Here is a 17,984-nt window from a genome sequence, read left to right on the forward strand (position 1 = left end):
CCAGAAGTGGTTGGATGACAACTCGCCTTTCTGGCCAAAGACTCACCAGATGCCAATCCATTGGACTTCACTTTTTGGGTGCATGTTGAGTCCAAGGCCTATACCGTCCACCACCCAAATATCAACAACCTCAAGGACCCCGTCAACCAGCACTGGGATGCCATGTCAGAGGACTACATCTTTAATGGATGCAAGGCCTTCAGTGGCTGCTTGGAAACCATCATTGCAGCCAAGGGGGAGCTACATTATATTAGTTATTTTTATTTTATTGACATACCCTATACCACCTGGTTGGTGAATTACATCTTGTTAAAGTTCTATATTAAAAATGTAAAGATTTTTTCTCTACACCTGGTATAGGGATTAGAAAAGGGAAAACGGTGGATGCGTGTGCTCTTTCTTCTCTTTTCTTCATTATTTAATAAGTCTGGAGGATGTTCACATCTCCTTCTAAAAGAAAAATTCTGGACTATCTTTAATGTAAATTGATTTTAATAGTTTCAATATAATTACAATATTTTCCCTGAATTACTGCTACTTCAAATGTAGAAGGTCTCCTTTATTTAGCAGTAATCCGTCCCCCCCCCAAATAATAAAACAAGTAGCTAATATTAACAAGGTCTTAATTCAGTAATACCATATTTTTTGCTCACGTCTTATCCTCAACCTTTAATAAAAATCCAATATATATCATATATAATTTTCGTATCAATACACATCAAAATTGATTTGTAACTTTTGCCGTAATCCTTGTCACCAACAGACATACCAACAAGTACAGGTAAAAGATAACCTCTATTCAACTTCATTGTCCCAAAATCAGTTAGCAAAATCATGCCAACTGCTCTTTATTTCTTAATCATCATGAGTATATTGAGATGTTTTTTAAATGAAGAGACAATGCCAACTGTATTAATTCCAAGACCAGGTTCAAGGGATATTCAAATCGAAAAACGAGCACTATTTACGGGAGATTTTGTAGTGGATTTTTCATAGTGTCCGAGAGTTTTTTTAGGGAGATAAAATAAAATTCTTATCTTTGATGATTTTAAACAAGTAAATAAAAAACATTAATGATATTAAAACTGCCTCTTCACATAAATCTTAGATATATTTAAATCTGATTATTAGTTTCTTGTTGGATTTAGCGTGGATTGGATCATGAATTTCAATACTTTTGTTATTTATGCCGGGATTCTTTGTGCATCATTGAGCTCAGGTTATTGTGGGAGGGGGAAGACATCATTAGAAGAGGTGGGGACTAATGACTCGACTTTATTCCATCTTTTGAAGACTTGCTACTCTACTTAATTTGACTACTTGAACTTGGTTTGGACTCAAAAACTATGACTTCAAATTGGATTTCGAGGTAGGTACGTAGAAGGAACTCTTCAAACTTCAACGAACAGAAACATACAAATTGGTTTTTTAATCCGCAACAAGTTTAAACCTTAATATCTTGGCAACCCTGAAATTGGTCTTCATGAAAGTGTAACAAACGTCATACGGTCATTATAGTGTGCTTCCGTTCCGGTCGTACAGCCCAAGGGATTATTGAGTTTACAAAGTAACCAAAATTAACTGCTTACAATCTTGCCAAGGCTTTCAAGGAGTCTAATGGGTTGGTAATACCTGCGAGGAATATTCATGACCTTTTTGGCCTAACAAATTTAAATCAACTAATGCAATAAACGATTAAAACCAATGCCCTCTTAGCTCGCTGGATCTGAAATCTTTGGACTACTATGTAGAGAGAGTCTGATAAACGTGCAAATAACATTGATGACTCCTTGGAAGCTTCCAATCTCGAGGCAGTGTCCAACATGATCAAGGAGTTCCTCATAAAGGCCTGTGCCAGGTTCAGAGCAAGGTTGGAGACTGGGGTTGAAGCTGGAGATGGCTTGTTCGAGTGATTGACTTCACACGTAGGAGCAAAATATTTGTGAATAGCTAAAACCATTTTTGTAATATATATTATCCTTTAATTTTCCTCGTACATTGAGATTGTAAACACTTAAAATCCGTTTACTACAAGTAAATATCCTCACAGTCATTTAAATTTGTTCACTGGATATAACTCAAGGAATGGAACTGACCTTTATTAAGATGTTAATCTACTTGGATTTGACCTGGAGTTGTAACAAAAAAGTCCGTGCCGATCTTAGGCCAATGCACTCACAGTGGTCACTGTGGTTGAATGAAAAAAAAAAAATTCAAATCTTAAAAAAGGATTGAAGGAAAAAAGTATCGACATTTATCTTTGTTCCAATAGTTAATGCTGTTCCTGGCAAAGACGTGAGACTCGACATGTACTTGCACCATAAGGACTTTTTCCCACCTCTCAATTCATAAATAAAATGAATGATAATTGACCTTTTTTATAAAATATATCTATTTGCAGCAAGTGGCTTAGAATGCTTTGAGTGTACACATGCCGTCGACAAGGCAGAGTGTCAAGGAACTTTACAATGTCCTGAAGGGATTCTTAGTTGTAGATATCTTACATTAACATACGGTGCGTAATTCTATGTATACGTGTATGATCAGGCATTGCGGATTATTTTCGAATAACTTTTTTTTCGCTGCTATACTAAAACAGTAAATTATTGAAAAGAGATGGGCATTAGGGCGGGCAGTAAGTTTTTCAACTTTTTTTTTTTTGAATTTCGAATACGACTAGTGAGGAAAAGTTGGTATGCAGGACAAAAATAATCATTGCTTTACAATGTTATCTGAGGTCAGTACATTCAGATAAAAGTTTCAAAAAAGGAAGAAAAAAAAAAAAATCTTTAATCAATAACGATTAAAATAAAGCATTATTTTTTTTTGTGAAATAGTTTTGATATCCACTTTTTTAATAAAACAATTTTGACCGGCGCTCACTAATACTTTGCTAAACACGTTATAAAAGGATTTTCACAAACGGAGGTTAAAATAAAATAATCTTTGCCTCTTGCTATAACTTTGATAAAGATGTGCAAACTAAACATTATATCGTATAATCTTGCATTCTTAGTTTTCTTACCCCATGCCCCCACTTTTTCGCAACATCCGTTATCAAAAATCAAAACAAGTAAAAAAAAAAAAAAAACTTCTCTCGTGAGCCTGTCTTCCTAGCTACTTTGTGCCGCGGTCCCTGATTGTTTTGATCTACACAAATTGTGACCTTCTTTTTTTTTTTCAGATAATTCTACATTTTTTACCAGAGGATGTCTCGAAATTTATGAAGAGTCCACGGATGGTTGTTTTGAAGTAAAAACAATGTACGCTGAAAAGGAAGTCATAGAGAAGCGATGCTATTGTACGACAGATAGATGTAATGGTGTCAACATGCAGGTCCCCGGAAAATTCATTTTATTCTTCTGCTTCCTTGCCTCCATTTTTAAGGCTTTATAAGGTTGAAATGTTTATAGTTTTATTGTATTTAAATTTCACGATATTAAATGAGTTGTAACAACGAGAAAGAAAAAATATAATTATTTATATAGGGAATATTTTTCAACATCTAATATGGTGTTCTCCGGTATACCGGTACAATATTTGTGCCGGGATACTGATATATACATGTACACGGTACTTTTAAATCTTTGTGCAAGCGATTCATCTGGCTAAGAAGTTTGTTTTGTAACAATTTATCGATTTTTTGTAGACTTGTGATAACTGTTTTTCGTCTCTTCTCAGTAGAGAGAAAATAAGAATTTGTTAATTAAGAAATTAATTAATATAACCGGTTTGTTGTCATTGCAAATTTATCGAGATATTCAAAGTCTACAAAAGGTTTTTTTTTCTTTCTTTTAAAACGTGTATTTTCATTTTTCTTGAAATTTCGAGTACTATAAATTTATCAATTTAATAGTTGGATAAAAAAAAAGTCGGTCCCATATTTAGTTACGAAAAATAATAATGTTCAATGGACTTAAGCATGGGTATTAGTAAGTAAAAAAATGTATAACAGTGACATCTGGAAAAATAAATTGCTAATATTGCTTAGTTTAAATGGGAAAAGAGATAGATATTCTGCAAAAAAAAAAATAATACACTAAACACCCATTAAAAACATTCTATTAAGTCTTCAAATTGGGCATAAATATGTAACTTAATACACAAGAACATCCCCGACACATTTTCTTTTCTTGGCCAGTAGGCGTATCTATATTTCAAATTTTAAAATCAAAGTATCAAAAACAAAATATAAATACTTAATAAGAGTTGGACAGCAAAATAAATACATCTTTAACTAAAATCCCGTAAACAGACATAAACTTATAGTAGAATGTCAAAAAAATAAAGGACATTTAGTAACAAAACACTATAAAAACCGTTGAACAAAAATATAAATGCAAAACAAAGGCTAAAAATATCCCTAAGGAAGAATACATAATTGTTGAAATAAAAACAGCTAAAAACATTATATCCTTTTTAAAGCATTTATGTGTAGCTTCACAACAGATAATACGCCAGAAAGGTAATTGCCCGAGGAGGAGCTCGTGTTCTGCGTATAAAATTTGGTCTACCTTTATGACAATGGCATTTATAAGTTTTTCTTCATTGCCACTGTAAAAGGCTATAAAATGATTTCTCTTCAAATAATAAAAGTCGTAATATTCGTCCATAAGATTTCCAACGGCTTTGTACAAAAGTCCAAGTATGATACAATCGTCACAAGGTCTTCACAAACACATTCATTGTATACTGATATAGAGTAATAATTGGAATGGTACTTGCAATAAACCCTCGAAATACTCAAAGCAGCAAAACTACGTCATACTTACTTAATTATAAATGGATCATACAAAAATATAAAGGTGCAACATTCACAGGAAGTAAGGTAAATTTTCGAAAAATATTCTTTCCTCAAGAGTGTGAATCAAGAGACTAGCAGCACCTGTCCATAGGGATTTCAGGCCGTTGTATTTCACTTTTCAATTTTTTGGGGCTCGTTATACACAACACCTGAATGTAGTTGGATGTTGATAACTCGCTGAGGTAGCAGACTCAGTGATCAATTGCCGACAGAAGTTCGATTCTACGCAAGGAAACCTATCAATGTGAATTGTAATCAATTCCTAAAATATCATAATTATTAATAGTTTTATTACCATAAAATCGAAATGACTTACCTCTTAGCCAAGCTAACCATTAAGCGACCTCTTCTCAAAGACATAATTAGAAGAATTATCCCCAGTGCATATATTTAAATTATAAAATAATTTATAAGTTTCTGAACTGTTGTGTACTTAATATATCCCATGTGAGATTATTAATACAATGTGCCAGTTAAAAGTGCCCATTCATGTAATAGTTTATCTTTGTATTATTAGCCTGATGTATGAGGAGAGTGTACATATAATTTGGATATTAAATATAACTGAGCTATCACAAGTCAATAAAACGGTACCTATTCCAAATCGAGTTATCACAAATCCACAATTGGTCATAACTTTTTTATTATAGCGCATTTCGACGTAATTTTTTCACGTATTATTGATATCATATATTACATACTAATTCAATCATTAAAAAAATCTTCAAAATCGAGTTATCACAAGTCTACAAAACGTCAACAAATTGATCTCCGTTCAAAGAGCTTTTATTTCGTGTAATATACATCACACTACGACTAAAGAAGGAAGAGGCACCACTTATTTACCTTCAAATCTACTTCTGGAGTTGTAGACCTAGAAGAGTGGTCTGATAGTTCACAAACTTATCGAAGTAAAGAATAGAATATCTTATGAAGAATGTCCTTCCTTTACTTTCTTGTAATCAAAAGAAACAACTTTTTTTTAAATCTATAAAAAAAATGAAACAAACTTATCCAACAAAGAATTAATAAATATTCATTTTCGTCAACATAACGATTCCTTGCTTACTTTCACTTCTTCTCCTACATCCGTCAATTTATCCAAAGATTCTTCACCCTTTTTATCATCACTATCTAATTATTAAGTCGACTAACTTATTACAAGGTATCACTCAACATTACGTTGCTTCATTATATGAGTTTGTAATCCCCCCCATGCTATTTTGAATGTACAAGTAACCCATTTTTATCCAGAACAAGGACTCACACATGAATATGCAAATGATTTGTTTAAATCAAATGGAATGAAAAGAAAATGCGTTTTTCATGGGAAGCGTGTGATTTGCAAAGTCAATATTTGAAGAAGGAGATTAAAAAATGTGGAACTTGTAAACATTGTAGGAAAAAATATCTTAAAAAATCATCATAAAGATTAATATGTACGAAATACAACGGATAACCTTTGGATGGAATTAATGGAAGAAATTAAATAAGGCTAACTGTATTAATTTCCTTTTTCACATCACTTTGTAGATATACAAATGTTATGTATGCATCCCATTTGCTCAAAGAACAGGACCAAACCTAAAAAGATTACCAAAACATAACCCTTGCTACCCCCACTATATCTATTTTCCTCCTCCTCTTGATCTGATCTCTTAAGGTTGGATTAAAAGGATAGAGGGGTGGGTATAAATCCAATTGTATATCATGTTCGCTCGTGAAATATGAAATGCATACTGGTAATTGTATTTAATTTCTTCCATTTCACTTCGTTTTGTAGATATACAACTGTTTTCTACAAAGTTGTTTAATGTAACCCAAAAATTGGAAACCAACAGAAGTTTAATTACTAAAACAGTTATAAAATAAAATTTATTCTTTTGTATAATATCACAAAAATTTAGAAAAAACGCTGATATAAACTTTTGATAAATATAAACAATTTTCTTTAACAATAAAACATCCTCCTCGTCTTCCTATTAATAAAATAGAGGAAGAATATTATAAAATTTCTGGAAAGCACAAGAGTCTTTAGACCAGAATCCTGACTCCGTACTATCCTGTATTGAGACTTTCTTATATTAGGATTAATATCTTATATATGAAAGTCTAATTGTAATCGCATCCTTGTCTATTCCCTTTTCCTTAAAATGAGATCACACAGTCTCCATGCTATTAGGATTCGAAGATTTACCTTGGGTGAGTGCAATTTCTTCGGATCCCATAGGTGTTCTCTACCATTCCCCAGTTCTCTGTATTCTATGGCTAACTCCCTTATATATGGGAACCAATTTTAAGCACCAACTCAGCTCTTTAATAATCTCCATGTCCGCGAGCACTGACCTCAAACTTAACCTAGAAACTCGGTGGATCTTATCGAGCATCACGAACACATATCAGTCGTCTCAATTCTCTATTCACCACAGGGGACTCCAATTCGTCATGCTGACCCTTCCCAAGCAGTATTTACCCACAATAAAGTCCTTGAGCTAGGATCCATAGAGAGCAGCATCTGGAGAAAATATTCTCAAAGTTGCAAAGTTATGACTTCATAATGCATGTGTTTAAGTAATAATGTGATTTCAGCAGGTCAGTAAATTATTATTATCTTAAACTAAAGTAATATAACGTGAAATATACACTAATCATGTCCATTTGTATGATGTAGAGGGGAGAAAGAATTGGCATTCTCGATTAGGCAGCATTCATACCTGTTTGTTAATTAATTGAACCCAGAGAGCTAACTTTATATTTCACTTGTAATATAATTTAAGATTGATATACATGAAATGATATAATTTAAAAAAGTCAACAGTTTCAATTGAATAGGAGCAGTTATAAATGTTGGGTCATATCCCTTTGGTACATTATAGGAATTCAATATGTCTTGAAATACTCTCTAAAGGTAAAAATAAAATAATATATCATAATCCTGGAAGAGAAGAGGCTCAGACGACGATCTACCTAAGATCTTTGCAGCTCAGAATACGGATTATTTTTATCCAAAAGCAAACAATCCTGGAAGAAACGGTAATAACTAATACTGAGAAGCAAAAGCCATTAGCCATATCAAATAACTCTGAGCAACTTGGAATTTTTTTATAAGCAAGATAGCAGATACTCTCGGTTACAAAATGACTTGGCACAAATTTAATTGAGGAATTTGAAATTTTTGGGTGAAATCTGAGATTTTTTGTAGTTCAATTCAACACAGATCTAACAAGACTTGATGACGTTGTTCTTCCTCGTATTTATAATAAAAACACCTCCCATTATGTTCAGCTGTACCTATTCAGATAATAATTAATCCTAATTTGCGCACTCTACAAAGGGTTAATTAAAATATTTATAAAATATAAATTGTAGAGCATTATGCAAAAAATAGAAAACTAACATTGACTTAATGTTAGGAATCTGCATAAATAAGTTTTTAAGAAATATTAAGCATACTTAGGTACTTCAAAGTTTCTAAATAGTCTTCTAATCATTACACATTAAAAGTTCAGATTTATTTGTTAACTTAAAAAAAAAAAATGGCGTCGAAAAAGTACTTTTCTCTAAAGAAGAGGATCTACTAGAAAGTGAAAAAAAAACATATGAGATACGAGTGGAAGATTGTAAAGCTCAAGAACCGAACGGGTCTGATAGATTCAAATAACTATCAACTGTTTATTCAGTGAGCAATCCACTTTCATTCACACCGACCATGCTGCCATCTAGTGATTTTAATGAAAGTATCTCAAATTCTACAGTGGAAATAGTTAGCTTAGTTTCGAACTCCTTGGAACCAAATTCAACATCTAATACTCTGGCTAATGATAGGTCCCAATTAGTGTTGTGTTGGTCCTTATTTATTCGGTCCAGTCCAGTCTTAGGACTGGGCTCATCGGTCCTTGGAATTTTTCATAAAAATATCGATGATTTATGCAGACAAATAAGATATATAAAATATGTATTAAGATAATTGCACATATCTTGCACAAAAATATTATTTATTCCATTATAATACAAACATATATATTTTTAACCTGTTGTATAATTGATTCTATTATATAAGGGAATAATAAACGTCACGACGGATATATTTTACCTTCTGTAAGGACCAACAAAGGGGACTAGACTGTATGGAACCGGACAGGACCACAGTCCTAAATAAGAACCGACACAACACTTGCCCAATCACTTAACTAACCCAACATAAATGATTTGCACTTTAATTATCAAACGTCGAACGAGATGGTGCAAAAAAGTCCAAAAATGTATCTGACAAATAAACTCCAGCACAAACTTACCAACTTTTTTCCTCCAAACATCTCTAATGACCTAAGGGGAATGTAATTTCAAAACATTTTTAAAATCCAATCTTTTAAAAGGTCCTAGTTTACTGCCTTCTAGGTTTGCTTATAATTTATTGTCTCATATTGCTGTTAAAACAGTGAAAAATGTATTAAATCTACCAAAAAGAAAGCAAATGGGTTCCAAAAGATGAACAAAAAGGTTTCCTGAGAAATAAAAAAAAATACGGATATTTAACGAAATATTGCTACAGCAATTGAATCTCTTAATAGGAGCAGCAAGTTTGGTGCAATGATTGTAATTAATTTTAGCAGAGCATTTGACTCTGTACGTTATTACCGAATTATGAGATATGTTAAAAGGTTACTCCCAAAACGTTTTTTTAATCCTATCAGAGCTTTACTCGCTATTTAGAAATGTTAGAGATAACATGTTGCTACAATTACAGGAAAAAACTAGGATCTTTTTGCATTATTCTCCGACGCTGGATGAGTCTACTGATCGTACTAGTTCTTCACAACTTCTCGTGTTCATTCGTGGTGTCAATTTCGACATTCAGATAGTACAACAGTTGGCACCCGCTTGCTGCATGCATAGAACAAAAACTGGAAAATACATACTCATGGAGGTGCAAAAAACTTGGCAAGACTATAGCCTTCAGTGGAATCAGCTTGGAATGGACTTGATGGAGGAAATAACATGACTGGAGTGAGAAAGGGTCTGATAGGGAATATCAGGACTCAGTTGGAAGATTTGCCAATTTCGGGCGCTCAGTTCATAGACTGCATCAGCAAGTACTCCGAGGGAAACATTTAGATACCACTCTTTTCATTCAGAGGCTTGCACTCAATCACCGTCAGTCTGAACCTTTTTCTTGGAAAAAGCCTTATCCCTCAGCTTCGTTAAACTCCTATTCCGTTTTTACAACCTCCAAAATGAAATAGATATTTTTCTAATTGAAAAAGATAGAGTTAATCCACAGCTGTCAGATCCTACCTGGCTGTCAAAGCTGCCTTTTTGGGCGACATTACATCCCACATAAATAAATGGAACTGCAACTTTAGTTAAAGGATAATCTTCATAGAATCACGAGGGGATTTGGGAGTGGGTCGTAATAAAAAACTTTTTTCATTTTCACTGTTTCTATAATTTTGGACTACAGTCGCCGAAGAGGTCAACCTCAATTTTCCGAACAATATTATTCGTGACTTTAATTATTTTCAGATCTTGACAGAATTAAGTGGCATTCTTCTGTGCCAGAATCCTTTCGATTGTAATCTTGATGGTGTGTACTAATTTAACTACAGTTGGAGCTCATTGATTTGCATGCAAATAAGTTGTTGAAAGAGAAGTACAGAAAAGGAAAATTTGTCACATTTTACAGCCTGATGATGACCTTCCGAAGCTGAAGAGCTTTGGCATTAATAGGTATGTCATCAGTGTTTAAAACAACTTATGTCTGTGAGCAAATATTTTCAAAAATGAATTATGTGAAGTCAGTATATCGAACACGATGGACTGATGAATATTTGAAAGAAATTCTCTGTAGCTTCTTCCCCCCACCCGAAAAATAAAATAAAATTGAGAAATTTAAAAAAATCTTTCTATGGAAAAAAATTAGCCCAATCAATTTAGGAATTGTTTTCTAAAAAAAATCGATTTTCCTTTATAAACAAAAAAGATCATTGAAATTTAAAAAAATCCTGCGTACGTCCGTATTATTTTCATTTATGCCGATTTTATAATTCAATTGCTAAGTACACCGGCATCGGAATGAATTTGCAATTTGGGTGTGGGGGAGGCAAATTATGTAATGGGGATGTCATTCAGGAGCACCAGTAGGATTTGGATGAGGGGCAGGGCCGTGACAAAAATTTCTTGGGGGGATCTTGGGCTTTCTTCATATTTTTTTTTTATAAATGTCCAATTTGATAATTTTTTTCTATTTTTTTTAAAGATGGAAACACCTTTTTTTTAAATTTTTTGTGACAAATTTTGATCGAATATTATATGAAATATAAGGATATTATTAATTATTTCATAAAATACTTACTATGAATGTTTTTTTTAGTCATTTATAATTGTTAATCTGATAAAAATCATTATCAACCTTATTATTGGTCTTATTTCTTCAAAAAGTGTTCAGAATATCCAAAGTTTGAGAAGTTTCTATGATTATTTAGTGCGTATTTATAACATTATACTTGTTTTAACGACTAATGTATTCGTTTATCTTTCTTGTCCCATCCCTTGTTAGTGTATAGCATGGTTTTTATTAATTTATATGAAAGACAGTATAAATAAATAAACTTTACAAAAATCACACTTATAACGTTTCTAAGAAGCTTTATGGCTGGGTACAAAATATTATTTCCCGGACTACATGCGACCTTTAATTTGCCCCCTCCTTTCTTATAGGATACAAATTTCTGCGGGGCCCTATGGCCCTCATCTCAGATATATCTACATATATTATACATTTAATTAGCAGCTTCAACATGTGTATGTTAGAATCCTTTTGAAATATGCAGATTAAAATGGTGTGTGCTTCGTTCACATGATAATTGTAACCGATATATATATTTATTACAAATAACTTGATAAAGATGACACATGTTTAGAAGAAATGAAGAGCACAAAATGAAATTATATATAAACTATCAAAAAATGAAATTATATATTAATTATCAACCTAGACTTTGGGACCCAAAAAATTCCAAGAAATGTATAATTCAATTATATCCCGAATAAGAAGAACGTTAAGAGATTACTCACTGATGAATACAAATAAGAAAAAAAAAAATACAAAATACACTGTAAATTTCTTTAAGAGTATAAAACGTAGTTATGAGGTTTCTTGGTAAGTTTATATATCACAAAATAATATATTATGTAGGTAGGACAGGTATTATAAGGTTTGAGAAGCAGTAATTAAAAGGTTGACAGAAATAAAATCTAGGGACGAAAAGAACGGAAAAAAACGTCGTCACCCTTGCGTTAAGTAATTATTTATATATTAATGAGATATTAGAAGTAGTAAGAATTGAATAACTCAAGTGTTATGAATTTGTTCACTTACTAATTGTTAAGTTCATTTTGTAATTGCCATGAGCATGAATTTCTCAATAGTTTGTAGTAGATATCTTTTATCCAAATTACCTATTTTATTTGTTAAGTGTTGGAAGGGATATTTTATTATCTTTAACATAAAATTTTACTCGTTATTTCATTGAAACATTGTACAACAATTATAAACAAATAATGGTAGGTAATTACTAATAATAATTAAAACGATTATTTTTGCAAGAAGAAAAAACAAAGAAATCAGATCTAAGTAAGTAAGTGAAGTATATAAACTTAATTTTATAAAGGAAAAGTGGGAACGCGCACGGACTTTAGGTTTTGAATAAAGAACAAATAATTAATTAATAATCCCTAAATGAAATAATATGACAAAGTTAATAATAATTAGCTACGGAGCAACAATTGATATATGAATATAATATATGCAATGGATGACTATAAAAAATATATGTAAATCCATACATGGAATGTAAAAAAAAAAACGACGACGTATTCTTAGAAAAAAATAATAAACACACTTAAACAATGCGCAAGTGAATGTTTAAACAGAGCATTCATTGGACATTTTTTGTCAGCCTTAAAAACAATTCTTTCTTTCCTTCCTTTCCAGTTATTTGTCAAAAGATGAATTCCACATCTTTCCACCTTCTTTTCTACATGATGATGTTTCTTTCTATGTATCCACAAAAATCTTTTTATTTATTTTATTTTGTTCTTAAGATTGGCAAATTGATAAACGAATGTATGAATGAATGTTGGTTGAATTTGACGATTCTCCTCCTCTTCTTTACTGGAACAAACCAACATAGTTTCCCATAGCATCACTTTCTAACGGACCTCCTGCAGCAAACAATCTCGTCCCAGATATATCATAACAATGCGTATAAATCGCTGGAGAATAACGAAGGGCTACATTAAGAGGCTCGTTGTGTAAGTAGTGTTCCTCTCGGCGCTGCATTAAAACAAATCATAGTTTAATTTATATATTCTTTTAGTATAATTTGGCTCTGTTCCAAATTATGAGTCAAAAATTGCACTTTTTATATTTTTTTAGTATTTGGTATATCAGGAAATAATATTGAGCACCTTGTAATGAGATAATTTAGATTAATTTCCCATTTCAAGTACATGGAAATACAACTGTTATGTCCGTATTCCCATTTGTTTAGAGAAAAAAACCAAACCTAAAAACATTTCTAAATACACCCAAAAAATTAAAGCTCTTCACATAATCAATTTTATCAGTTTCCTCCTTCTTTTGAAACTGGATTAAGGGGAAAGAAGAGTAGGTATAAGTCCAATTGTATATCGACTAGCCTTGTAGATAGATCTCTTTAACATCCATCATTGCACCTAAATGTAATGGCAGCCGAGCTTAACTTAACATGTGTGAATATTACCTCTTCTGATGTACATTTGATTAGGAAATTTTCGATTCCTTTCGTCACGTTTCATCTTGTCTAAAAATCATTTCATTTTATATATTTTCTTCTTTTATAAATGAAACTGCATTGTAAGTGCAGAAATTTTTAACTACCACCTACCTAACCACTCTAATCGCTGCTCTAAAACTGTCAATATTAAAAATATCTGTGTCTATTCCGGCTCTGGTCATAAATTCTTTCAGCACCCTTCAGAGATTCCGTTAGGGTAGAAAATAGAAAACCTGAACATCTTATCTCCTTCAATGCAACTTTCTTCCATTGCAACAATATAATTCTAATTAATCGAATTATAAAATTTTAGCACCACTCCTGAGATGTGTTTAAACTATAATTCTATTCCAATCCCAACAGAAAAATAAAATATCAAACCATCCCCGCAAGTGTATGTAGCTAAAATTCTTGTTAAAAAATGAAATAATAACTAAGTACAATACATAAAACTGACTGAAGATGAAGTTTAGCAACGAGCGTGTTAAGCAAAATCTCAGGCAGGAAGTACTTTGGTCTAGAGACTAGGCTCATAACATCGTATATCATATGGAGGGGGGGGGGGATATCATTGCATAGTAAAATAATAATGGTAAACATTATCATTGTGAGATAAAATTGCTGTGGGTAATATAATCTTGAAACAACATCATCAATATTATTGTGAGTAATTTAATTGCAAAACAATATCATCGTGAGCAATCTCATTGCAATTATATTATATTCGGGCAATCAAACTATTGAATTACAACAAATCGTAGTAAACAGTCGATTTAAAAAAAAGAAGTTCATTGCCTCACTTCTAATCTAATCTCTAATGCCTGATGATTTCTGTTCACCTTCCTGTGACTTTCTTTAAATATTTGCAATTTGCAAGGACCAACGGAAGAAACCAAGGAAAAAATCTCATCTCAATATTCTAAGGTATACACGAATCCGAAGCTTTTATAATGAAGCTACGCTATTCGACAAATGTCATGCAGAAGGGCGTATATTATCATCAGAGTTCACTTTCAATGATCAAGTTGCATTCCTTCAAATGAGAAACACTTTCTAAAAGATTTAAATATTTCCTCTCCGTAGCTCCTTAGTAAAAAGGCACCCAACTAAAATAACATATGCACCAAGAATAGAATGTCCTTCTCCAAAGAGACAACAAATACAGTAGGGAATGAGTTGGAGATGTTGGTTTGGTTTTTGGGGGAGTTTTAGAAAAGTTTTGTTTGGTTCTGTTCATTAAGCAATGGGTATACGGACATAACAATTGTAAATCTACGAGACTCGTTGAAATAGAGGACACTATGCGAAATAATAAGATAAATATTAAAAATGCTTACCAACCACCCTTTGGAGGTTTTAAGACTAACTGCTCTATTAGAATTCATTGTTGACTCCAAGAATTTCCCTGCTCTTAAATCCCAAAAAAGAATCATTCCGAGTCCAGTGCCGATAGTGAGAATATTTCCTTTAAAGCTAACTGAGCGAATTCCATACCCATTATGACGAGATGATATTTTACGTATGGCTTGTAGAGTTCTGGCGTCTAATAAGTCTGTATTTGCCTTAGAACCCACTGCATACATTGTCGAGTCTTCATCCGTGCTCAAACATACATTTTCAACACTATGCGGAAGCTTCTTTGACATTAACTGTAAAAACAAATTAACATAGATTTATTAAGTACCATTCGGTATGTTGTTGAAATATATAGCTATACTGCAGGCGCGATGGAGATACATCGCTCCCAAAATAATTTTGAAATAATAACCCTTGAAATGGATTGTATTAATTAATATTGCAGAATCGACGGCAGAATGTATTTGCAAGTGGGATGTGACAAAAATTTTACTTTTGGAAGGGGAGGGGGGATGTTTGACAATTTTAAAATGTTTTTATTATTATATAAATGCTAAATTTGACACTTTGGGTAGGCATAAAATTTGAACGAAAAAAAAAAAAATCACACTCTAAAATTAGGAGATTTATTGTTTTTTTATTGCGATATCTATAAAATTTTGTATAAGTTCCTGTCCCACTGCATTACAGTAAATTTGCCCAAAAATAAAAGCATCTTTAATTTACCTCTCTTAAAATATTTCCCCCCTTACATAATTGTACATTAATCTTAAATATTATAAATATTGTGTACAATTTGCGATGTCTATAAGAGTTGCAACGTGTATAAGTAAATTCTACAAGTCGCAATTTCTTTGTCATAAAACAGATTATTTAATTAAAATTTTGGTCATTCTAATTTCAAAATATTCCATTTTGATAAATTAAACTCACACATTTATTATGTATTTACGATTAATATAACCGTAGGTATTTGAACTTTATAATGTGCTTCAGAATATTCATATATTTGTAATTTTTATTCAAATAGTTCAAAATGACATCATTAACATATCGTTCATCCATGGGATATTCAATTATTGCATAATCCTCATGTAAAGTAAATACTTCATTTAAAATTATTCATCTCATTTTGATGTTGCAACTTGTACAAAATCGCAACTTTTACACAACATATATTGTAGAAGAAGAATAGAAAGAAAAATAGATATTTGTTTATTCTTAACCTGTTTAAACTTTAGAGCATTCCAGCAGTGTATGAACCCGTTTCCAGATATTGCCACGACTTCTTGAGATCTTTCATTGTAACACAAAGACCGAACACGTTGGGCAGATTTGCAATGCTTTTTAGATAGCGGCTTGATGGACAAATGAGATGGAATCTCAGAGTTGGCTACTTTTTGAATCATCTCATCAGTAATTCTCCATAGAGCAAGAGATCCGTCTCTTGATCCAGACACTAAAAACTGATCGTCAAGCCAGGCAATGTCAAATATCCAATCCTCGTGTGCATTCTGCATTAAATAAGAAAATCAAAAAGAAGTAGTATAGAGTGGCACAGATTGTATTCTTACCTCTCCAACGCATACGGGATCAAGTGTAGGCAACCTATAAACTGCTATATCATGGGTATTTTTTGCCCCAGTTGCAAGAAGGGTTCTTGAAGGATTAATTTGTATAGAATGTATTCCACAATGTGACTGAGATGAATTATTTGAATTAGAACTTGCAAGAGAAGGTATCTGATCTAAATGTCGTGTATTTACATCATACACCATAAGTTTATTACACTTTGTCCCGAAAACTACTTGACGATAACTTAACCATTGAGAGCTATTTGAGGATAAAATGATTATAATATCTGTGTAGGTAGATTTAAAGGTGATTATTACCTAAAAACCTTATTCATATCGGGTACACTGAGAGGATACTCTCTGAGCATGGCATTTGACAACATGTGACGCGTTCCATACTCGGATGTGAGACGCATCCTTTGAAAACCACAACGATCTAAGCCAAGCTCTCGATTCATGAGACAGTCAGCAAAGTTACAGGACACGGAATCTCCGCCAAAGGGGAGAAACCCCTCATCTCCTTCATAGTCCGATGAGGAGTCATCTTCATCGTCATAATAGACAAAATCCGCTGATTTATTGCTTTCACTCCTAATAATTAAAAGTATTCATAGAATAAACTAATAGGTGATTCAATTAATTATTCATTAAAGGGAATGAGACATGAACTTGGGCGAGTGGATAAGGGCTTTACGGCAGATATTGCTAATTAATTACCCATTATTATGCTGTGAGAAAATAAGCTTCTGTCTTCGAAGTGCAATTAATGCACTTACGCCTACAGTGCAGGAACCTTCGACGGGACGTCGATTCACAAATGCTAATTCACGATAGGATCGATGATTACTTAGAAGACCCGACATGTCGCCCAGTTCCTTGATCTGTTATGGATTAACTCATGAAGATCGGAGTTGATTAAACTTAAGGAGCTTGATTGGATTCTTTTTGTCTTTCTTTCGTTCCCTCGAGTAACTTCAATATTGGCTCACACTGACTCAAGATTAAAGGAATCCCCCAGTCACCCAAAATTACAAAAAGCAGCCCTAAATACTCAATAACTTTTCTAGTTTAGATGTGTCTTTCTTCCGTCTCTTTCTCTCTATTCCGTTCCTAATAGTTGGTTCTATAATATAAAGCTAAAAAAATTAAATCCCCCTTTTTTAATTCCTTTTTTTATAGTTCTCTTTCTTTCTTCGGATTCAACGCAGGCTTGCCAGACTCCTTCTTTCTCTATAGCCAGCCCTTTTGAAAATATTATAAATTATAATTAATCATTCTTTCTCTTCAAATACAATCATTATATAATAATTTATTTGTATGTATAAGTAGCAATTTGAACGTTTCATTTAATTATAAGTTATAAATAGTACCAGCTATTTTGATATTAACAACTATTGATTTAAAATAGCATTCCATTTTGATCTATTGGGATTA

The 17,984-nt window shown here is 32.5% G+C and overlaps 1 protein-coding gene and 1 long non-coding RNA gene across 2 annotated transcripts; one reads left to right on the plus strand and one right to left on the minus strand.

Moving 5' to 3' along the window:
• Positions 1 to 1,086: 1,086 nt before the first annotated feature.
• On the plus strand, positions 1,087 to 3,492 carry LOC121116537 (uncharacterized). The gene is made up of 3 exons (XR_011779570.1): positions 1,087 to 1,219; positions 2,402 to 2,515; positions 3,185 to 3,492. It is a non-coding gene; the product is annotated as an uncharacterized lncRNA (long non-coding RNA).
• An 8,172-nt stretch (positions 3,493 to 11,664) lies between these two features.
• Positions 11,665 to 17,794, minus strand: DCAF12 (DDB1 and CUL4 associated factor 12-like protein). Its single transcript, XM_040710572.2, has 6 exons — positions 17,268 to 17,794; positions 16,869 to 17,141; positions 16,551 to 16,809; positions 16,203 to 16,490; positions 14,958 to 15,269; positions 11,665 to 13,139 (listed from the first exon to the last, which is right to left on the minus strand). Exons 1-6 carry the CDS (start codon positions 17,411 to 17,413, stop codon positions 12,975 to 12,977), a joined length of 1,443 nt encoding a protein of 480 aa, XP_040566506.1. The 5' UTR covers positions 17,414 to 17,794; the 3' UTR covers positions 11,665 to 12,974.
• Between the last annotated feature and the right edge of the window lie 190 nt (positions 17,795 to 17,984).

Source organism: Lepeophtheirus salmonis, chromosome 4, assembly GCF_016086655.4.
Source record: "Lepeophtheirus salmonis chromosome 4, UVic_Lsal_1.4, whole genome shotgun sequence".
In the NCBI taxonomy this organism is placed as follows: Eukaryota; Metazoa; Arthropoda; class Copepoda; order Siphonostomatoida; family Caligidae; genus Lepeophtheirus; species Lepeophtheirus salmonis.

Coding starts and splice junctions, on each gene's coding strand:
- DCAF12 (XM_040710572.2), bottom strand. CDS start 17,413: ATGTCGGGTCTTCTAAGTAATCATCGATCCTATCGTGAATTAGCATTT. Junction 17,142..17,267: donor TTCTCACAGCATAATAATGG/GTAATTAATTAG, acceptor TTTAATTATTAG/GAGTGAAAGCAATAAATCAG. Junction 15,270..16,202: donor ATGCTCTAAAGTTTAAACAG/GTTAAGAATAAA, acceptor TTGTTTTTACAG/TTAATGTCAAAGAAGCTTCC.